Consider the following 23,189-nt stretch of genomic DNA (forward strand, 5'->3'; position numbering starts at 1 on the left):
CCAAGCTGATTGGTAGGCAGGTCTAGAAAAACCAAGGGCAGGACAGGCCTGGACAGCAGAAACACCCACACCATGAAGGAGCAGCACCCACTTCTCCAGGGGAAACCCCTCTCTATGTGTGGGGACCCTTGCCTCCACAGGAGACAGGTGAGAAAGCAGACAGGTGTGGGGGTCCCGGGACAGGCAGGAGAGTCCTTTGGCCAGGTGTGGAGGCCCTGGGGTAGTCAGAGGAGCCCTGTCTCTAGATGTGGGCCCTGGGGCAGGCAGAGGAGACCCCTCCCTGTCCAGGTGTAGGGGCCTTGGGGCGGGCAGAGGAGCCATGTGTCTAGGTGTGGACTCTTGGGTGGGCAGGAGATGGAGCACAGAGAAAAGGGATGGTGGATGACAGTGCCCGGCACTCCCCTGTGCCCTGCAGGCCTTCGCCCCACCCCCACTGCACTGCCCACACCTGCTTCGACCCCAAGCGGATCAGATGTGGCCCTGGGGTCATGTGATGCTGGGGGGCTGCTATAAATAGCTGGGGTGGGCACTGTGCCCCAGACGCCTTGGGGACGCACAGGAGGAGCAGCTTGAGGAGCTGGGGAGGACGGCAGGCCTCGGTCTGGGGGCATGGAGCAACGAGCGGGGTCACAGGGAGTGGGGGGTGAGCAGAGCTGGTGGGGCAGCGCCCCCCAGTACCAGTACATGCCCTTCGAGCACTGCACCAGCTACGGTCTGCCCTCGGAGAACGGCGGGCTGCAGCACCGGCTGCGGAGGGACACGGGCCCCCACCCCAGCGCCCACCCCACGCAGGTACACCGTGGTCTGCGGGCCACGGAGGGGCCAGGTGGGAGCACGGGCTTCAGTAGGCTGAGCAGCATAACCACGTGGCCCACGCGCGCCTGTTCTGGGCCAGGCCTCCCCATGGGCTGTAGGGTACGCCCACAGAATTGCACACCAGAGGTGAGGGGTTCCTCTTCACCGCAGAGTGTGGGATTCCCCTTCACTCAGTTGCAGGCACCCCCTTAATCAGAGGTGAGGTGTACCCCTTAACTGACAAGTGTGCCCCATTTATCACAGAGGTTCAGGACACCCCTTAACCACAGAGATGGGGGCTCCCTTAACTCAGGTATAGGGTGCCCCTCTAATTGCACAGATGTGGTGCCCCTACAAGGCTGTTCTGGGGCTGGTAGTCCAGGGCCGACCACCTGGCATTGCTGACTGGTTCACATAAGTGTGACCACAGACTGCCTGGCCTCACTTCCGCCACCCTGCCACCTACCCCAAAGCCGACCAGCCCACCCCCAGCCTTGAACCACCCCCCACAGCCAGACCTCCCCCCAGCCAACCCAGCCTACCCCCAACCTCAAACCCATCCCCCACAGCCAGACCTCCCCCCAGCCAGCCCAGCCCACCCCCAGCCTGAAACTTATCCCCCACAACCAGACCTCCCCACAGTTGGCCCAGCCCACCCCCACCCTTGAATGCCCCCACACACCCCGAAACCAGACCTCCCAGCCTCAAACCCACCTGCTACAACCAGACCTCCCCCAGCCAGCCCAGCCCACCCCCACCCCCAGCCTCAAACTCACCCTCCACAACCAGATCTCCCCTCAGTTGGCCCAGCCCACCCTAAGCCAGGCACCAGGGGGAGCTGGGCACCTGGTCAGGGTAGAGAGGCAGCTGCCCTCTGTGACTTAGCATTGGGGGACAGCTACCCTTCCACATGTGGGACCGTGGTTTGTGGGAGACATCCACTTTCTAGGACTTGGGGTATTCACCTTCCAAATTCACCTTGGAAATTCACCTTCCAAAATGTGTGTGTGTGTGTGTGTGTGTGTGTGTGTGTGTGTGTGACCCTCAGAATTGGCAGCAACAGCACCCTCCAGGACAGAAGTTGGGGGGACAGCCACCTTTTGGGACTTGGGGTGGTGGGCCCAGGATCCAAGATGGGGGGTGTCAGGCGCCCGTAGGGTGGGGTATGGAGTTGTCCGGAGCAACAGATGGGCAGCGTGTGAGTCCAGGCTCTGGGAACACAGGAGTGGATCTGGAAGTGGCCCAGGGTCCCGCAGTGAGCAGCTTGGGGCTCAAGGAACCTGGGAGGGGCAGTGTTGTCCAGTGTGTGTGTGTGTTGGTGGGGGGGGCAGTCGGTCTTGCCTGCCCTTCAGGGGACCCACGTTGCATCTTGGCAGGTGTGGCTCTGGCTGAGCACCATGCCTGTCCGTAATGCTCAGCAGGGCTTGGGTAGCTGCCAGGGAGACAGAGTAGGAGGACAGATGGGCGATGGAAGCATGGCGGGTTCTGTTGAACGGCCGGGAGGAAACCTTAATAAAAACCACATTCCCTGCCAGAGGGTGCGTGCTGACTCACAGCGCCCCCTGTGGGTCCACATTGCAACTGCTTATGGGAGTAGAAAGCCCAGTCTGCGTCCCTCAGAGCTGCTGGTGGCTTTGAACCGCCGACCATGAGGATTGCAGCCCAAAGCATAACCACTGCATCACTAGAGTTCCAGAGGATAGCATTAGAGGTTTAAAAGTGATTAAATGTCAGCCTCTGCAAAACAGAAACAGAAAGCAAGCAGTGAGAACCTAGTGGTAACCGCGGCCTGCTTCACTGCTGACCTCGGAACGGCCCAGGTGCCACTGCTGGCCACAGGATGACCAACCAAGTGTTGACCCTGGGGAGTCCTGGTCCACCACTAACGTTGGGGACTTCCTGGGCAACCGCCAACCCCGGGGGACAGCACCAGTGCTGGGGCTCATATGAGTCCGCTATCCAGGCAGTTAATAGCCACCCCCACAAGAAGGGCTGAGTGCTTGGAAATGGGCCAGCCAGTTCAGGCAGCACTGCTGACCTGAGCCCCTGAGTGCAGCTGCGAGGGCCACATGTAAGAGAGATGGATTTCCTGGAGGTGGGGTGACCACATGGGCCTCTGAGCATGCCTATGTCTCAGCGGGAGGGACAGGTCACCACAGCACCCTCCTGCAGGCTCTGGAGCTTGGAGTGGAGGGCTGTGTGGGGACAGGCTGCACTGGTCCCCACCATTCCTCACTACCAGCGAGCCCATGCTGACTTGGCTACCCTGTAGGACAGAGGACAGGGTAGAACTGGACCTACTTGTGGGAGTAGAAAGCCTCATCTTTTCCCATGGAGTGACTGGTGGTTTTGAACTGCTGACCTTGTGGTTTAGTAGTCCGATGTAAAATCCACTGTTTGCCTCCAGGGCACCTACTGGTCTCCATGGGGCTGTCCAAGCCTACAGAGCTGCGCTACCAGTCTCCACAGTGGTCAGTAGTCAGCTCAGTCCCAATCCCTCAATGCCAGACTGCCCCGCCTCCAGACTCCCTTCCCTGCTGTCAGTGGGTGTCAGCTCTACACCACACCTACTCTGCTCATCTCGGAGCATCTTCTGAGCAGGGTGGCACAGGATGAAGCCCCTCCCCATCCTCAGCCTCCCTCAGTCTTCAGTCTGGTCCGGGAAGCCAGGGGCCTGGTCAAGGTTGAGTCTGAGGCCCAGGCTGTGGCTGTGGAATTGGAGCGAGGTGGTTGACTGGCTGGCTGTCGGGCTGCTGCCCTGTCTGGGAAGCCCCTCCAGGGCAGCCCCAGGGGTTCTGCTGATGCGACCAGCCCACCCTCGCCATCCACACCAGACCTAGGGCCGGCTTGGTGCTATGGACACAGGTCCCCTGGTGAAGTCCAGGGTACACGCCATGGGGACAAAGGCGTTCACAGACCAGCACAGCACAGTAGAAGGACAGGCAGACAGAGAGTGAACAGTGGGTCAGGGAGGGGCACTAAGGGCCGAAATGACCCCACTGCCCAGCTGGCCATCAGCATGCCAGGGCCCCCACTGCTCTTGCTCTGCATTCTCCTGTCCTGTCCATTGTCCTCTTGACTGTGAGATGCAGGCGTGTCCGTTGCCCCTCTGCCCAGATCTATGGCCACCACAAAGGGCAGTTCTTCGAGAAGGAGCCAGAAGCAGGGTTCCCCCAGAGGACAGGCTCCAGCACCTCCATGGACAGCAAGGATGAGGACCATGCCTCCAAGTGCCGCAGTAAGTATGGGGACCTGGGGACGGGGAGCTCGGGAGGGGGGGGCTGCTGTGGCTCTCACACACAAGGACAGAGAGTTGGGGGGTTGGGGCACAGGGCCAGGAGGGCAGCAAGGGGGTCCATGCCACCTTCACCCCATGGCCCAATCCCCTTAAGCAGTAGGAGCCCCGTGCCCCTAGTGTCCCTGCTGCCAGGACACATGCACAAGGGCAGGAGCATTGGGTGGGTAGGGGCCAGACGGGTCTGGATGACCAGCCCTGCCCCCCTGCTGCCCCTCAGACTGTTGCCGCCGCCTGGGTCACATGGTGCAGAGGAAGCTGGGGGAGGACTGGATCTTCCTGGTCCTGCTAGGTCTGCTGATGGCACTGGTCAGCTGGAGCATGGACTACGTCAGCGCCAAGAGCCTGCAGGGTGAGCTTCCCAGGCTGTGTAGCGGGGGGGGGGGGGGCGTGGGGATGGATGGGGTCCCCTGGCATGCCGTGGGCACCCGAGGGGTTGGAGGCCCTGGTGGGGGCCATGGTGAAGTGCTTGGGTGCTGGCCAGGGGATACCAACTCAGCAGTGCCTCCCTTGGGGAAGCTGACCACTGAGAGCCCTGTGGGACTCAGGGAGTTGAGCGCCGGATCACTGTCACCAGGGGCCCCCACACAGACAGGACTGCCCCTGCACCAGCACTGAGAGTCCACACCCAGAGTCCTTGGTCCCAGGCCCCACTGTCGCCTCACTCGGGTGGGTTTCCTGCATAGCCTTTAGTCCCCACACCACAGTGTCCACAGTAAACCAATGGGCTACAGGGTGCCGGGCACACTGGCCGGGCTGTGGGTGGGTGGGCGGGCCCCTTGCCCACTCACTGCTCGGCTCCACAGCCTACAAGTGGACCTACTACCAGATGCAGCCCAGCCTGGCCCTGCAGTACCTGGCCTGGGTCACCTTCCCACTGGTCCTCATCCTCTTCAGTGCACTGTTCTGCCACCTCATCTCCCCGCAGGCTGTGGGTGAGGAGCTTGCTGGGCTGTCCCACCACTGCCTGCCTCTATCACTGTCCCCCCACCCACTCCCTCCTATCCCTGTCACCGTCCCCTCTGTCCCACTGCCCTCTCACTGCCCGCCCCTCTGCTGGCCGGTCTGCCTCTGCTGCCTGTCCCCCAGGCTCCGGGATCCCTGAGATGAAGACCATCCTGCGAGGGGTCGTCTTGAAGGAGTACCTCACCGTCAAGGCCTTCATCGCCAAGGTGGTGGCGCTGACCGCTGGACTGGGCAGTGGCATCCCAGTGGGCAAAGAGGTGGGGGCCACATGGTCAGCTCGACAGGTGTCTGACTCAGTGGACATGGAGAGGAGGAGGGTGGGGACAGAGACTCAGGAGGGAGCAGGTACGCAGAGACCCCCACACAAAGTTCTCTGCCGCCAGCCAGCCGCACCTCAGCCCTTGCCCAACCAGGAGCAGGATCAGCCCCCCGCTGATCCAGGAGAAGGCTCCAGCCAGTGAGAGTCCGTGGCCCCAGACCTTGTCCGGTAGTCCATCCTAACCGGCCCTCCCAGGGACACTTTGGTTCTGTGGTCCCTCAGTCACCGTCCGCATATGCTCCAGGGTATCCAGGGCCTCCAGTACACAGGTGGCCAGAGCTCACTGCGGCCTGTGTCCACCCCACCTGTCCTGCAGCCAGGACGCTGTCCCTCCTCACAGCATGAGACCTGGCTCCGCCAGGACCTGCAGGCTTAGCACCCTGGTGGTGTGTGCTCATGGGACACAAGTCTCCATCTCTCAGCTCAGGGGTGGCTGCCCGAGATTGGGGGGTCTCCCCGTCCACTCCTCTGAGGGTGTGGGGAGAATCCGGCCTCCTTCCTGACCCCCACCGGCTCCCATGTGCCTCACGTGGAGTCCATCCTTCCTGGGTCCCTCTGGCCCTGTCTCGCATGGTGACCTGACCCGTCACACCTTCCAACACCCCATTCCCAAACAATGTCACATTAAAGGGATGGGGCTCCGGGCTACAACACAGGTCAACCAGGGGACCTGCTCTGGCTTCCCCACATGCCCACCACACCCCCAGCCCACCCCCATTGGAGAGCTGGCCACGCTCTCATCTCAGGTCCCCTGCTATCCCCCAGTGCAGGCAGGAGTGAGTGTGGGGTGTGGCAGCCCCCCAAGCCCATGCCCATGCCCCCTCCCCAGGGCCCCTTTGTGCACATTGCCAGCATCTGTGCCGCGGTGCTCAGCAAGTTCATGTCCATTTTCTGTGGCCTCTACGAGGTAAGGCTGGGCCATGGGTCCGCTGTGCACGGGCTGCCTCGCTCGGCTGGCCATGCTGCGGGCTCTGCGCCAATGTAACTGGGTGACCCCACGTCCTCCACGTGCCACCCACTCCCCTGTGCCAGCCTGTCCTGTGGCCCCTCCCCTCCCCTGTGCCAACCTGTCCTGTGACCCCTGCCCTCCCATCCCTGTCATGTGGCCCCTGCCCTCCTCTGTGCTGGCCTGTGACCCCTGCCCTTCCTCCCCTGTCCTGTGACCCCTGCCCTTCCTCCCCTGCCCTTCCTCCCCTGTCCTGTGCCCCTGTCCTGTGACCCCTGCCCTTCCTCCCCTGTCCTGTGCCCCCTGTCCTGTGACCCCTGCCCTTCCTCTCCTGTCCTGTGCCCCACATCCTCTAGTCCTGTCCCCAGCGCCTGCCTGCCCGCCCGCCCTCTGTTGCAGAGCACGCCTGGCCAGCTTGAATTCCTGGTGTCGGCCTGCGCAGTGGGCGTGGGATGCTGCTTTGCCGCCCCGCTTGGAGGCAAGTCTCCCACCCTCCTGCTCCGGGGCCGGAGGGGTCAGGTGCTCTGCGAGCCTGTGGGTGCAGCCAGGTCCCCAGCCTGTGAGACACGCCCATCACACATGAGTCCCAGGGTGCTGTCCACTGTGACAGAAGCCCCCTTCTGCCACCCTCAGCCCCCAATCCCATTTACGGGGCGCCTGATAGCCAGAGCCTTTGGCCATCTTCCTCCCTCCCTGATCCGACAGGAGTAGCTTGCTGCTTCCTGTTTGCCAGGCTCCCCTTTCTTGGCCCCAGGTCCACCGGGGGTGCAAGGACTGCCTGGATTTCTGGACTTTGGGCTCTCACCCTGCCTATCCCTCCCTGTCACCCTCCTCCCCTCCCCTCCTCTCTCTGTCCCCTCGGTCTCTCTCTGCCCTTCCTGTATCTCTGCCTGTCCCCTCTGTCTGTCTCCCCATCTCTGTCTCCCCCATCTCTCTCTGTCTCACTCTCTCCCTCCCATCTCCCTCTATCTGTCTCCCCATCTCTCTGTCTCTGCCTCCCCTATCTCTCTCCACCACCACTCCGTCCCCCAGTAGCAGCCCTACTACTATACAGACACCCTGACGGTTGGCTGTGCCGTAGGAGTCGGCTGCTGTTTTGGGACCCCACTTGGAGGCAAGTGACTGATCTCCCCCAAACCAGTATGTGTACCAAACCCAGCCCCCGACGGTGCTGGCCCGACCCAGAATCAAGGGATGCCCGTCCTGAGTGCACGTGGTGGCCATCTGGTGGGCCTGTGTCCTCAGCTCCAGCTGAGTGGGGCCACGTGCTGGGTGCGTGGCTGACCACCGCTGTGTCCACTCCATCTAGAGGCGCCTCCCTAGTCCCAGTGCCCTGCTCTTGGGGCAGTCCATGGGCAGTGGGCCATCCTAGATCTTTTCACTGGGCACTCTCCTTCCCTGACCCAGGGGTCCCGCAGTGCGTGGGTTTTTTCTCAAACACGCAGAGGTTAGGGGGTGTGAAAGTCGGTTTCTGCTCACAAGGAACAGAGATGGGACGTGGAAGCTGGGAGTTGTACCTCTGCTTCTTGGCAGCTAGTGATTGGTGCGTGACTTCATTATTACCTGTAGGGAGGCAGCCACCCACCCAGAGGGGCTGCAGAAAACAGACCTGGAAATCTACTTTCAGACAGAGTCGGCCCCTGGTGCCCCTGTGGAGCCCAGTTCTGTGACATGCGTGGCCTGGCCAGGAGTCAGGCCCTTGGGCACACACAGAGGCAGCAGCTGTGCCTGGGGTCCAGTCATCAAAGCCAGAGTCTGCCCACGCACACTGGGGAGCTCCTGGGTCACTCTTGGGGTGCCAGGTAGGAGGACGGGCAGGGGCATCTACTGGCCCTTCTGTGGAGGGCCTGCTAGGCAGTTGGGGGTGGGGTGAATGGAGGAGGGACAAGGGTGCCCAGGCCAGTGGGCAGTCAGCTCAGGTCCCCTAGGCAGGCTTGGCCCGGGTGTAATTCCCCCAGGCACACGTCTCCCACCGCCCTACCTGCACCTACTCTGCGGCCCTGCCAGGCCCCGAGGTCTGAGAGGGTCTCCATGCTGAGCCAGGTGCAGCACAGTGGAGAGAACTTTGGGCAAGACTGGACCACCTTCCATTCTGTTGTCCATGGGGCCACCCACCACAGCCGGAGCCCACTGGATGGCCCTCGCTCCAGCCACAGTGGTGACTGTCCAGGGGTGCTGGCCAGGGATAAGCTCAGGAGCTAAGGCTGGTGGTAAGCAGGAGCTGACCTTGCACAAGGGGGGACCTCAGAGCCAGGCTCCAGAACGCAGACTTCGGTCTGGGCTGGTGCTCACCCGTCATGCCTTTCAGGGCCCCAGGTGACACAGATGGGAGTTGCTGGGCAGACAGGTATTGTTATCAGTGGCCCAGTGGTCAGACTGTGTGATACGTGAGTGTGTGGCCTGGCACCCTGCCGCCCGTGGGCAGGGGCCCATCTCCCAGGATGCGGAGACTAGAGATGGGCTTCGGGGAACTGGGCCTCTGCAAGGACCACCAGGGAAGGACCCTGAGCAAGATGATGACATGACCGACCTGCCTCTCTGTCCAGTCACCTGGGTAGCCGGGTACAAGTGGGTGGAGGGCCGGAGGTTGACAGGAAGGCCATTGTCATTGGCCTGGTGGGCAGCAGGCAGGAGGGCCAGCACGGCGTGGAGGGTGAAGCTGTGATGGAGGTGGTGTGGCCAGAGGGCATGGGGAGCACAGAGAGAGGCAGGTTCCTGCGTGATGCCCAGTCTCTGACAGAGGGTAGGGAGGGGGCCACCACTGGACAGCCAGCTAGCTGGGGACAGGGCTGGGAAGAGTCTTCACCCTGGATTGTAGCTTCCAGGTGAGGTTGGCCCAGTAGCTGTGGGCAGCAGCCTGGGCTGGGGCTCTGTGAGTGCGGTGCACCGGAGGAGCTGGGGCAGGGGAGGGGACACACTGAGCAGGGTCACTGGAGCCAGCGGCACGCAGTCTCTGTGGCAGGGTCTCACACCTCCTGGCTTCCCACCTGCAGCCTGGCTTCTCCCTCACCGAAGCGGCTTCTCTTGCCTGGGTCCTCAGGGACAGACAGACTGCCATGAGAGGCTGTGTGCTTGCAAAGTTTGCTGTTGTGTGTGACCACCTGCACTGCCTGGGGCGAGGAAGGAGTGTGGGCTCCCCGGACCCAGACCCAGGTCCGAAATCCCACCCACTGGTCAGAGTAGGGACCCAGGCCTGGGGACTGTCGTGGCCAAGCTGGGTCTTTGAAAGCCAGAAGGGGCAGGTGTCACTCAGTCCTGCCGTGGCCTGTGAGATGATGATTAGGGGCCGGCATTGCTCCCCTGTCACTGGGTGTGAGGAAAATGAGGGGTGGGTGTTGCTCAGCCCTCAGGGACCTCTGGGTGACCAGGGAGCCACCCATGGTGTGGGGGGTGACGGAGGAAGGTGCTGGCTGGTGTCGTCAAGCCCCTGGCCAGGAGTGTGCAGACATTTGGACAGGGTGCTGTCTTCTGCAGGGACAGGGTGTCTCTATGTCCCACAGACTTTGACTCGGTCTATGGCCCTGAGGGCCTCAGCGGTAAGCCTTTTGCCTCAGAAGGTGACCTTGGATCCCCCTAGCCCACAGCCTGGGTGCACGGGTGCCACCAGTGGAGAGTCATGCTGTGGGTGGGGCTCCTCTGTGTGTCCTTTGGTCTGTTTAGGGCGTACCTGATCCCTGCCAGCACCACATGACTTGGGGTACAGCCCTCAGAAGGGCCTGGGCTGACTGCCCACCTTTTGAGAGTTCAAGTCCAGCAGCAGCACCAAGAGGGCTGGGGCAGGGGGCAGGGGTCCCCAGTCTGCTGACCCTCTCCCGCCCCCAGGAGTGCTGTTCAGCATCGAGGTCACCTCCACCTACTTTGCTGTGAGGAACTACTGGAGGGGCTTCTTCGCTGCCACCTTCAGCGCCTTTGTCTTCCGTGTACTGGCCGTGTGGAACAAGGACGCCAGTAACCGGGGGTGACGGGCAGGGGTGATGGGGGGCAGGGATGATTGCGGAAGCAGTGACGGGGACAGGGGTGACGGGGTCAGGGATGCATGTGGAACTGGTAGCAGCTGTGGACGGTGGCCGTAAAATGAGGGAGGGGTGCAATGGGGGAGGGGTGAGACACAGAGGAGAGGCCTGGCTATCCTGACACCTCCCTGGCCCGCAGTCACCATCACCGCGCTCTTCAGAACCAACTTCCGCATGGACTTCCCCTTTGACCTGCAGGAGCTGCCAGCCTTCGCTGTCATTGGGTGTGTGTTGCTGCTGGGGGAGAGGGGGGCAGGGTTTGGGGGACAGGGCAGTGGGGAATGGCATGGGGGCACATTGCGGGGCAGGGGCCAGGGCATGTGGGGCACGCAGGTGCTTACTGTGCCTGAATGCTCACTTTCCTGCCTTACCCCGCTGCTCACCACCAGGATCTGCTCCGGGCTCCTGGGGGCCGTATTCGTCTACCTGCACCGCCAGGTGATGCTGGGCGTCCGAAAGAACAAGATGCTGAGCCAGTTCCTGGCCAAGCAGTGAGCCCTGCCTCCCCCGCCCAGGTGACCCCGTGTCAAGGGTCCCCCTTTACCTGTGTGGATGGCACACATGACTCTCAGGTGGGGGCAGGGCAGAGGGGATGTGGCTCAGGGGACAGGAGGGGGCTCAGAAGTTTGAGTGAGGCTGTGCTTGGAGCTCCTTTCTGGAAGACATTGTGGGAAGCAAATGTATGTGGCGTGAAGACCCCCGACTGCAGGAGACCCAGGCTGTGCCCGGGGTGGGGGTGGGCATGGTGTCCATGGGCAGCTGTTCGGGCGGGTTCACTGCATCTCTCTTCCAGCCGCCTGCTGTACCCTGGCATCGTCACCTTTGTCATCGCCTCCTTCACCTTCCCACCGGGCATGGGCCAGTTCATGGCTGGAGAGGTCAGCTTGGGGCGCCTGGGAGGGCAGCTCAGCTCTGCTGGGTGGAGGGAGGAGGGCCAGGCAAAGGGGGGACAGGGAGGCAGTGAAGGCCCAGGGCTGTGGTTGGGCCCAGGGTGGACGCAGTCCTAAGGGAAGGTCTGGGGACCTTGAATGGGGACTCGGGTTCATTCCCTTCCTCCTTCTACCGGCCAGCTGATGCCCCGGGAAGCCATCAGCACCCTGTTTGACAACAATACGTGGGTCAAACACACCGGGGACCCCAAGAGCCTGGGCCAGTCGGCCGTGTGGATCCACCCCAAGGTCAATGTGGTCGTCGTCATCCTGCTCTTCTTTGTCATGAAGGTGAGCCCAGCACCTCTGACCCGCCCTGGGCGGCCCATCTCCCGTCCTTGGTCCAGCCTGACCTGAGACAGCACGGCCTCCATGGCCACGGCCCAGGATCTGGGCCCTCACTCCGTTCTTGTCCGCGGGGTGGCCTTGGGCTTAGAAATCAGGGCTGACACTGGCGAGAGCCTCTGGCTCAATGCCCCCGAGCTGATCCGATTACTCGGAGAACACACACTCGGGCATCTGATTCCCCATCCGTCCCGAAGGCCTGCAGAGAGGTGGAATTCTGCCTCAGAATCATGGAACAGGTAAAAGACAAACCCTCGCCTTGAGGGGGCACGAGACGTTTGCTCAGTAGCAACACTGGTGTCAGCCAGGAAGGTTAACTCCGGGGATAGACACCTTACGAGCTACACGCTGCTTCAGCGCAGCTGTTCTGGGTTCTCTGGTCCCAGCAACTACACAGGCCTGTCGGAGCCTTCTCCACCACCAGCAGGGAGCCCCTGAGACTCCTGGGGTTGCCACCCCCTTTCCAGGTCGTCCCTGTGGTAGATTGGCGCAGGTCAGCGGAGCTGGCGGTGAGCGGTGAATGGCTTTGCAGTTATGGCTCAGGCGGGCGTCTTGTTATAAAACAGGGAAATGTTTCTGCACAAACATTCGCCATCGCCCCTCTGCCTATTTTTCCCAGCCTGGTCCCTCCTGCCCCTAGGGACACCCCCGAGTTTATATCCACGTCTCCATGTTCTGCTCCGGCGACGAGGCTGTCTGCCCGCTCCCCACTTTCTCCTCACTCGGTTCAGGAGACCGGAGTTGGCCTCTGTGATGTCGTCCTTGTCTGTGTCTGCCAACCAGCCCCGTGCCTCTAGGTCCCGCATGACCGCCACAGACAAAGAGAAGATAGTTCTCTTCCCACTCCCGCCTGCTGGTGTCTCTCTGGTTCTGTCTTTTGCTGGTGTTAGGAGCCCACGAGGCCCGGTGCTTGCATGCTGGGCTGGGAGCCTCCAGGCTGGCACTTGGGAAACACCAGCAGCTTTCTACGCCCGTGGGGAGTGGCGGTCTGGGCACTCACCCGGGCAGGTCCAGCCTGTCCTGTAGGGCTGCGATGAGCCGGCTTCCACCCACAGCAGTGAGCTTGGCTTTGGGGGTGTGGCTGCCTCAGCTCTGAGCTTCAAGGCTCTTGTCACCTCAGCCTGTCCACACCAGACGGTCCTGCTTTTGGACCTGTCTGCCTCCTTCCGGACGATTTTTTTATCCACGCGGGTCCTACAGTGCTTCCATTTTCTCCCAGCAAACACATCTGAGCCCTGATCTGGGGCCCATTAAGCACGAGATGATATTGCTTCTCGGTCTTTGGACCGTCTGCCTCCTCCTGAAAGAGTCTTTTAAAATCTCCCTCTGTGTTGTTACTTAGCAAGGAACACTGGTGGCAGAGGGGTTACGCATTAGGCTGCTAACCACAAGGTCAGCAGTTCCAATCCACCAGCCGCTCTGTGGGACATAGACAGGATTTCCACTCTGAGTTACAGTCTTGGAAACCCACGAGGACAGTTCTACGCTGTCCTCTGGGGTCCCTGTGAGTCAGCATCCGCTCAGTGGTAGAGAAAGAGCTATTTGCTGGCATGGAAAGTGGGCCCAGTGGACACAGTGGACAGTGGTCCCCTGAAGCTCCTCCCACATGTCCTGGTCCAGACTGCCTAGAGGCCAATACCCAAGCACGCTCTCTGTCTCTCACATGCACGGCTATGGTGCTGTCTTGATTGCCTGTTCAGGCTGTGGGCACCGTGGGTTTGGGCTCTGGGGGTCAGTGTCCCCAAGAAGGATGATCTGGTCCTGGCTCGCAGTGGCTCCGGACATGAGAAGGGGAGAGGAGGGGTGAAAGTGGAGTGTGTGTATTGGGGGGAGAGGGAGAGTGGAGTGTGTGTATTGGGGGTGGGGATGGTCTCTCAAGCCTTTTTGTGCCCCAGTTCTGGATGTCCATCGTGGCTACCACCATGCCCATACCCTGCGGAGGCTTCATGCCCGTGTTCGTGCTGGGTGAGTCCCGTCGGGGGTCTGGGAGGGCACGGGAAGGTTTGGGACCCTGCTGGGCTCAGCTCTGGGCACCCAGGGGCCGGCACTCAGCTTCCTGGACTCTTCCCCACCCGTGGTCTCTGCTCAGGCGCTGCCTTCGGGAGGTTGGTCGGGGAGCTCATGGCCATGCTGTTCCCGGACGGCATCCTGTTTGACGGCATCGTCTACAAGATCCTCCCCGGAGGCTACGCCGTGATTGGTGAGCCACACGCCCCCCCCCCCCGCAGCCACACCCCGAGAACCTCTGGTACTCACGGCTCCAGGCTGGGTGGGTTACACACCCTGGTGTTTATACCCACTGTCAACCCTGGGCTCTGGCTCTAAGACCTGCTGTGAGGCTGCCCTGGGCCTGGGGGCCAGGTGTGCTCCCAGGACTGTCTGTCTGTCTGTCCTGCAGTGTGGTTGCCCTGAGCCTGGGGGCCAGGTGTGCTCCCAGGACTGTGTCTGTCTGTCCTGCAGTGTGGCTGCCCTGGGCCTGGTGTGCTCCCAGGACTGTATCTGTCTCTCTGTCCTGCAGTGTGGCTGCCCTGGGCTGGTGTACTCCCAGGACTGAGTCTGTCTTGCTATGGGGCTGCTTTGGGTCACACGGGGTCCCCAGATGGCCGCTGGTCCACCGTTGGGATTGCCTTCCTGAGCTGTCACCTCTGGATTCTGAGATGGTTTTCAGGACACCTCGTGGCTTTGCCCAGGATATGCGAGTCCAGGGCAACCCTAGTCCCTTCACTGTGCCGTCCTGCCCCACCCAGAGCCAACTGCAGCCTAGAACCCACACTGGACTCCCCAGTCAGTGGGGCGGTCTGGACTCACAGGGACCCATTCAGAGTCCACCAATGCTGTTGATTGGTGCCATCCAACCAGTTCCCACTCAGCAGCTCCATGGGCAACTCCACCTAGCACTGCCTGCTCCTGAGTCGTCCTCACAGAAGTTCTGTGTGAGCCCGCTGGGCAGCCCCTGTGTCCAGAGACCAATAAAACCCCACTTACCCACATGTTGCCTCCTGCTCAGCTTCCCATGGCACCCAAGGCCATGCCCCCACTGCACCCCCAGATAGCCACAGTGAGCAATTCCAAAGTCAGTGGAGAACCTCCCCCTCCCCGACCCCCAACCCCTTCCCCAGAGCCCCTTCCATGCCATTTCCTCTGCCTCTTGGCTTCCTCCCCACTCCCCAAGCAAACAAAATTCCTCCAATAGCTCAAGTCCTGAGGGGTGCCCTGAGCTCTGCCAGGTGGGCCCTGCTCTTCCAATACCCCCTCCCCACTTTCAGGCACTCAGGGATCCATTTTGCCCGCCTTCTGCAGGCAACCTCACCCAGACACAGGGACTCCTTCAGCTCGTGCGGAGACAGACAGACAGGTACCGTCAGGTTTGACCCACAGGAACCTCGGGCGCAACAGAAGGAAACCCCACCCCGTCTGATCTGCAACATTGTCAGTCATCCTTATGTCAGAGCCCACTGCTGCGGCCACTCTGTCAGTCTGTCTCGGCGAGGGCCCTCCTCTTTCTCCCTGAGCCTCGGCTTTACCAATTACGGTGTCCTTCTCCAGGGAGGGCCTGCTCCCTGCTGACAGTCCATGAGACCAGGTCTCAGCACCCTGGCTCCTCTGGAGCTTCTGGACAGATCTGTTTGTTCTCCCGGCCATCCATGACACCTGTGAAATTCTCTGCCGAGATGATTCTTGACGTGCGCCGTCTCTTCCATTCCCAGGACGCACTCGCCTCACGCGTTTCGTTTTGTGTTTAACAAACCGCAGGTCCCTGGCCATCCTTCCTCAAGAAGGTCTCTGGGCATCTTTTTCCAACAGCGCTCTCACACCGTGCCTCGGCGCCACATTTCCATTCTTCTCACCAGCCCGCGGTGCTGCCATCCACGCATCCACGTCATGGGCCACAGCCCATTGTCATTGTGGCTTGGGCAGGCACGGGGTCTCTACAAGTGCATGCGCTTATTCGTGGTGGTCCGGAAGCGAACCCGAAGCATCTCTGAGGGGCACCGGGGAGCAAGGCAGAGCATGTCTCCACAGAGCTCTTAGGTCCAGAGTGCCTTCAGGAGCTGGTGGCACCATTGCATAAACAGGCTACTAGCCTCCAGTTGGCAGTTCTGCAGTGGCTCCTCCAGAGAAAGATGCCGCTGTCTGCTCCCGTAAAGGTCTACAGTCTCGGAATTCCAAAGGAGCAGTTCCACCCCATCCCACAGGGTCACAGGGTCAGAATAGACCTGAAGGCCGTGGGTTTAGGGGGTTTTTCATGAGTCTCTGGGTCATCCCCTTGGCCTTGCAGATGAGAGTCTGGGGCCGTCTGGTGAGCTGGGCCTGAGCAGGACTGGGAGAAAGAGGGGCGTGGAGACTTGGGCCTGAACAGGACACGGAGCTGGCCCTGGTGCTCCAAGTCCGCAGCACTGTCCTTGGAATAAACCAGCCACTGCTCAGGCACTGTTGGCACCAGGACCTGAGGCCCAAGACCAAAGGACCCGGGGGACCCGGAGAGCCTACGGAGGAGTCACTTCATAAATGAAGCGTGGGTGCACACCGCCTGTTGGCTTGCTGAAGGTCGTAGGATGGATGAGATCGCATCTGCTCCTTTCTGTCCGCTTGGGGCCTGGTCACTTCTCCTGACCTTTTATCTTCTCATGGTGCCTGCAGGGCCAGGGATGCTGTTACCGTACCCCACCCCTCCCCTCTCACTGACAGACCTGCGTCTCATTGCAGGAGCCGCGGCACTGACGGGCGCTGTGTCCCACACGGTCTCCACGGCTGTCATCTGCTTTGAGCTGACAGGCCAGATCGCTCACATCCTGCCCATGATGGTGGCTGTGATCCTGGCCAACATGGTGGCGCAGAACCTGCAGCCTTCCCTGTACGACAGCATCATCCAAGTCAAGAAGCTGCCCTACCTGCCCGACCTGGGCTGGAACCAGCTCAGGTCAGTGGCCAGAGTGAGCTTCAGGGCCGGGGCCACGTTGCCAGCACCATGCTCGGTTGGGGTCTGTGCTCCCTGTGGGTCGGACGGTGGGCTGACCACCTTGCTCTCTCTGTCCCCAGCAAGTTCACTATCTTTGTGGAGGACATCATGGTGCGGGACGTGAAGTTCATCTCGGCTTCCTGCACGTACAGCGAGCTGCAGGTGCTGCTGCAGACCACCACGGCCAAGACACTGCCACTGGTGGACTCGAAAGGTCAGTGGAAGGCAGGGTGAGAGGCCTGATCGGAGGCAGCGCCAGAAGGTGGTAACACAAATAGCAACTTGTTGGACGGTTGGGTGCTGGGATCCACCAAGTGCCCCTCTATCCATCCACGCAGGGGACAGTCTAGAAAGGCCATGGGTGGGTCTGCCCCACATGAGTGTGGTCTCGGTCAGCGGAGTGGACCGTGAGACTGGCTGAACAGCCTGTGCTAACCCGTCCCCCAGAGTCCATGATCCTGCTGGGCTCCGTGGAGCGTTCGGAGCTGCAGGCCTTGCTGCAACGACACCTGAGTGTGGAGCGACGGCTACGGGCCACCCAAGAGCTGGCCCGGAAGCTGTCGGAGCTGCCCTATGACGGGAAGGCCGCCATGGGCCGCCCGGAGTCCTTCATCTTTGTGGACGAAGATGAAGATGAAGACCTGCCTGGGAGGGTGGAGGTGAACCAGTGGGAGCAGGGTTCAGGGACCACTGTGGGGGGACCTGGAGGTGGAGTATAAGGGTCACTGTCAGGAAACCTGGAGAGGGGGTGCAGGAACCACATTAGGGGGTTCAGAAGGGGCATAGGGATCATTGTGAGGGGCCGGGAGGGAGGGTACAGGGACCACATTTGGGGGCTGGGTGAGAGAGTGCAGGGGATAACTGTGGGGGACTGGGCGGGGTCAGATAAGGGGACCATGGTCACCCACAGGGACCCCCACCACCCTCATTCTGGGAGGGTTGGGAGGAAGGGGTTGCAGGGAAGGTTTGAAGGTCTGGGTGTGGCGCCCAGGTCTCATCCAGGCAGAGGGGACTGTGGGCGGGCAGGAGGCGCCGCTGGGCTGCTCCTGGGCACCCCGGAAACCAGGTCTTCCTCACAGCTGCCCACGCCGCTGCCCCCCATCTTCCCTGTGGCCCCACCACCCCCTGAAGAGCCCAACGGACCCCTGCCCAGCCACAAGCAGCAGCCCGAGGCCCCGGAGCCTGCAGGTGACTGCCGATGCTCCTCGGGCTAGAGGTGGGGTGGGGGGTCCTGATGCATCCAGCCTGTGTCACTGCCCCCTGGAGCAGGTGGCCTGGGAGAGTCTCTGCAGAGGGGATGGCCGGAGGTGCGGGCCCAAGGGATGCAAGGACCCAGAGGGGGTGCAGGTCCTGAGCCCACCATGTCTGGGGGGACGTGTGAGGCCTCGGGCAGAGGGTCAGGGCTAAAGCTCACCCGGCCCAGAGTGGGGTGCCTGAGGAAGGGGACCACTGCTGCTCGCCCTGTGGCCTTCCCCCCACCCTGCCCTCCTCACACACAGAGAGAAGACACTGGGTCCTGCAGACCATGCTGTGCTGTCTGCTCGGTGGGCCCCGGCCTGTAAAGAAGAAGCTTGCCCAGGTGAACAGCGGGTGGGTGGAATGAAGGGCCCTGAGGAGGGAGACCCCATGGTGGTCCCCCTTCCCCTGCCCAGGCGTGTGTGGTGGGCCGCAGGTGGGCGGAGTGAGGGCCCACAAGGAAGGGAGTCCCCTCCATAGTGCCCCGCAGGCTGTGCGAGACCCCAGCTGTGGACAGCCGAGCCTGCCTTTCCCCACAGGACTCTGCAGACCTGGTGGATCACATGACCCCTGAAGAGGTATGTGGGGAGTGGGGTTGGCAGGGCATTCTATGGAAGGACTCTGCTTCTCCTCTGTGGTGTGGCTTCGGGAGGTGGGGGGTGGGGCCGAGGGCGACAGAGAGGGTGGGCCAGCTGGGGCTGAGATCAGGGACAGCCATCAGTGATAATCAGACTCCAGAGGCGGAATTTGGGCAGCACAAGGCCCGGCTGAGTGGCTGTGCAGGACATGACGGGCCAGACAGAGGCTGTTGGGCAAGGCCAAGCTCCCCCAAGTCATGTGCCCCAGGTGACGATGTGGAGGCACCAGCATGGGCAGCACTGGGAGGCCTGGAGGGCGGACACAGGACACTCCGAGACCAGAGGCCCCGAGCGTGCACAGAGGACACTGAAGGGAGCCAGGCAACAGAGCTGCCTTCTCTCCCGGCTCCCCCGTGGGGATGACCAGGCCTGCTCTCTACATGAGGGTCACTCTGCTGCCATCTGCAGAGTCTGCAGTTCAAACCCACCAGCTGCTCCTTGGGAGAAAGATGAGGCTGTCTGCTCTCACCAAGACTGACGGTCTCAGAAAACACAGGGGGTGGTGGGGGCAGTTCTCCCCTGTGCTATAGGGTCACTGTGAGTTGGAATTGACTTGATGGTCATGAGTTTGAGGTCTGCAAGAGAGGCAAGGGAGCTGGTCAGACACGCCTCCCCTAAACCCTATGGCACAGAGGAGTGAGGCGCCTCCAGAGCTACCTGGCAGCTACCTCGATTTGGAGTAGAGCTGCCCGCCCCATCCCAGCGGCAGGGCCAGCCTTTGGAGGTAGGCAGCCTGTCCCTGCAACCTGCAACCACGGTGGGGCGTGTGTTACAGCGCCACCTACTGCCCATGCACAGAAGGTGCCACTGTTAGAGCAGAAGCCCAGGGTTCAGGTGTGTCTGCTGCAGGCTGGCCACGCTGCCCGCCTGCAGGCAAAGGAGGCGGGGACAGAGAGGAGGGATTCTATGCTCTTCTCCCCATGGCCCACGGACGCGTGGGCGCGCGCACACACACACACGTATACACTCACTCACAGACACATGCACTCACATACAAATGCTCATACACATATACACACACACACTCCTGATAATTGATTCATGAGCCCTGGAATTTATGGCCAGAGGAAAGAAAAAGCTTGTATCCACAAACGGGCAGCCACCTGGCCGGGAAAGACAGCATCTCTTGTTGGACGCCGAAACCTGCCCTGTGGCGGTCAGGTGCTGTCGGTCCCACAAATAGAACACTGCCCAGTCCTGCCCACTCCCCAGCGGTGCTGGGACCCAGTGTGGCAGGCACCAGCCGTCCAGACCTTGGGGTGTCTTCTTCTTTGTCACTGGTCCTCCACTTCACTGAGTGTGCTGTCCCCCAAGAACTTCAGAATACCCCACAGGGTGGTATGGGCAGTCAGCATGGGGCGCTGGGTTGAGGCACCGTGACTCAGGGTGAGTCCCTGCACTCCCAGGAGGATGCCAAGCCCACAGTGACACCCTCCTCCAAAGCCAATTGCCGGTCCTGGACCAGGGCCAACCGCACCGGATGTGGTGTGCTCCTCTGCCGTGACCTGGGTGGCTGTAAGGGTTGAGTAAGCCCGTGAGTAAGCCCGGGCAGGTGGCAGGCTGAGAGACCCGGCATGGAGGAGGTACCTGGGCTTGTCACTCCTTCAGGGAAGGCAGAACAGTCCTGGAATCAGACAAGAGGACATGCACATGTGAACCTCTCCACATCACCCTTGCAGGCGACTGCACCTGCCACCCAAGGAGGGGACTTGGGAGACACTGCTTCTGCCAGAGAGCCCCTGGGGAGGACAGATGACCACTATGTGGTTTCACACCCACACCAGTAAAAGAGGCCTTGGGTCACCCTTGGAGCCCGACAGGCAAGGGTTGGGACGGGTGGAAGGAGAAGCGGAGAGCGGTGCTGCTCAGAGGCACTTGGATGACGCGGAAAGGACCGCAGACTGCCAAAGGACAGACAGATCGGTCTTGGAGGAAGTGCAGCCCGAGTGCTCCTTAGAGGCAGGGGTGGCGAGACCCTCTCACGTCCTTTGGACGGGTTGTCAGGAGAGACTGGTTCCTGGGAAAGGACCCCATGCTTGGGCAGTGAGAACGAGGAAGACCCCGAGCAAGGTGGACGGACACAGTGGCTGCGACCCTGGGCTCAGACATAAGACCCCCACTGAGGACGACGCAGGGCCGGGCGCTGTGCACGGGGTCACCAGGGTTGGGTCAGGCCGGGATGAACCGATGGCATCAGAGAACATGGACTGAGTCTGGGAATGCCAGGCCTCAGGTGGATTCAGGCAGGCATCTGGGTCCCCATGAGCATCTCTGGGGCCCAGGGCTCAGCTCGCTTGGAGCCTGCAAACCTCTGCCTCAGTGGTGCCAACAGCATTCAGGAGGGGCAACTCCAGGTGGTCCCACTCAGCGCCCCACCCAGCAAGCGTGCGCCTACTCCGCACTCGCTCTCCGGGGAGTTTGCACCTCACAGGCTGCCCCCATGCGGACGCCACCTTGAGAGCAAAAACGGCTGGTGATGTGCAAGGGAACCCAGAGGGGACACCAGGGCCAGGATGAGTGACCAGCCACGTCCAGGGAAACCTGGACATGAGTATGAGGATGAGCAGAACCAGCAAGGAACCCAGCGATGTGCGAGGAGAATGGAGCCGCGAACAGCCAGCAGAGAAGGAGTTAGCCGGGGCACCCAGGCCAGGGCCGACACCCAGGAGGGAGCAGGGGTCGAAGCTGGCACCTGGGCTGAGGGTGTCACAGGAGAGGGCTGAATTGGGGTTCACACCTGGAAACAGATGCCCCTTGAGGGGACACCTGGTGCTCTGCCTGTTCCCTCAGCACCCTTTGTGCTCCAGCAGGCCCCTGGACAGCAGCTGTGTGTGGTGGAAACCAGGCAGCCTGGTGGGCATGGGGCAGCAGGGTCTGGAGTCGGGGAAGGGGAGGTGCTGGGTTTGACCCACTTCTAGCGGGAGGCTCGGGGTGCTGCAGTGACTGCCCTGTGCCCTCAGGTGGCGGCCTGGGAGCAAGAACAACTGGCCCAGCCTGTGTGCTTCGACACGTGCTGCATTGACCAGTCCCCGTTCCAGCTGGTGGAGCAGACAACCCTGCACAAGGCCAGTCCACCCCCACTCGTCAGTGTGGGACACCCGACACGGGCGGGCCGACCACTGACCATCATGTGGCTCACCGTGCGCTGACTGCTGTCAGCCACACAGGGTGTCTCACGGGGCAGGGAGGTGCACTGACTATGACACAGGAGCACCATGGGCTGTGCCCTGATCACTGACCTCTGCATGGGAGGCACTGGGGCGCTGTGTGCTGACCACTGACCACCACTTGAAGTGCCCCGAGGAGCTGTGTGCTGACCGATGACCGCAATGTAGGGAGCTGTGCACTGACTACTGACCACCCCATGAGGGAGCTGTTGCTGCCTGCCAACTGCAGACACTGTGGGGGGCTGCACACTGACCACCTACCAATATACCCGGGTGGGGGTTGGGCTGTGTGCTGACTGCTGGCTGCCATGTAGGAAGCTATGAGCTGACTACCAATCACTCCATGGGGGGCTGTATGCTGACCACTGACCACTAAGTAGGGGTTGTTGTTGTGTGTGGGGGGGATCTCTGTGCTGACCACTGACTACCATGCGGGGGGGCTGTGTGCTGCCAAGTGGGGGTCTGTAAGTGCCCCTGACCGCTGACCATCGCAGGGGGCACACTAGAGGGGTTGTACTGACTGTGGGGGTGGGGGTGGGGAGCTGTGTCCTGATGCCCGACCCCCAACAGACACACACACTCTTCTCGCTGCTGGGCCTGCACCTGGCCTACGTGACCAGCATGGGCAAGCTGCGGGGTGTGCTGGCGCTCGAGGAGGTGAGTCCACAGCCCCGCCCCGGGGCGCTAGTCAGATCCCAGGTCAGGGCGGGGACCCAGTGTGCAGAGGACTCCAGGTTAGGGCAGGGGCCCAGTGTGAGCATCACCACCACCACCCCCGTCTCCATTCAGCCCCTGTCCTCAGGGGTCCCTGCATGCCCACCCCATCTATCCGCTCTCCCCTTCACATCAGACCCTCTCTTCCTCCCCACCCCACCCCCAGCTCCAGAAGGCTATTGAGGGCCACACCAAGTCGGGGGTACAGCTCCGGCCCCCTCTCGCCAGCTTCCGGAACACAACTTCTACCCGAAAGAGCATCGGGGGACCGCCCCCTCCTGCTGAGGGTTGGAGCCTGCCTGAGAGGCCTGGGGCCTCCAACCTCCCTGAGTCACCAGCACCCTCACCTTCCCCAGAGCCCCCCATTGACCCGGTCCCTCTGCGTGATGACGAGCTGGATGGCCTGGAGCTGGACGAGCTAGAGCAGGGCCCGGGGCCCGAGGACGGGCTGGCCGGCATCCTGCAGGGGCCCAGCCTGAGGTCCACGGACGCCGAGGAGGAGGAGGAGCTCATGCTCTGAGTTGGCACCACTGCTGGGAAGGCGGCACCCCCAACCCAAGCCCCTCAGGGGCAGGCCTGGGCAGGGGGCTCCCCACATTCCCTAGGCCCTTCTCCTCTCAGCCAGACAGATGGGCCCTGGCCCCCAGCAACAGGCTTTCTGGGTGTTCTGTCACACCCACCTCTGCCCTGAGCCCGACCCCTGTGGCACCTGCCTGGTGTGCCCCCTGCTCTCTAGTCCTTGGGAGGGGGAGGCCTTGTCGTCACCGGACAGGCGCCCCATGGATGGGGAGACCCAGAAAGGCCTGTGCCCAGCACCCCCATCCCAAGTTCCCACAGGCCCCAGCCCACTGCCATGCAGGCAAGGG

At 62.0% G+C, this 23,189-nt stretch overlaps 1 protein-coding gene across 1 annotated transcript; it reads left to right on the forward strand.

Moving 5' to 3' along the window:
• Nucleotides 1-609: 609 nt before the first annotated feature.
• On the forward strand, nt 610-22,843 carry CLCN1 (chloride voltage-gated channel 1). The gene is made up of 23 exons (XM_075557771.1): nt 610-792; nt 3,913-4,033; nt 4,311-4,442; nt 4,897-5,025; nt 5,180-5,313; nt 6,205-6,282; nt 7,357-7,435; nt 10,144-10,269; nt 10,474-10,558; nt 10,724-10,825; nt 11,128-11,212; nt 11,405-11,554; nt 13,504-13,573; nt 13,698-13,808; nt 16,316-16,529; nt 16,649-16,782; nt 17,016-17,227; nt 17,648-17,756; nt 18,068-18,147; nt 18,344-18,382; nt 21,403-21,507; nt 22,180-22,266; nt 22,490-22,843. Exons 1-23 carry the CDS (start codon nt 610-612, stop codon nt 22,841-22,843), a joined length of 2,919 nt encoding a protein of 972 aa, XP_075413886.1.
• Nucleotides 22,844-23,189: the final 346 nt, after the last annotated feature.

The sequence above is a fragment of the Tenrec ecaudatus genome, chromosome 9 (assembly GCF_050624435.1).
Source record: "Tenrec ecaudatus isolate mTenEca1 chromosome 9, mTenEca1.hap1, whole genome shotgun sequence".
In the NCBI taxonomy this organism is placed as follows: Eukaryota; Metazoa; Chordata; class Mammalia; order Afrosoricida; family Tenrecidae; genus Tenrec; species Tenrec ecaudatus.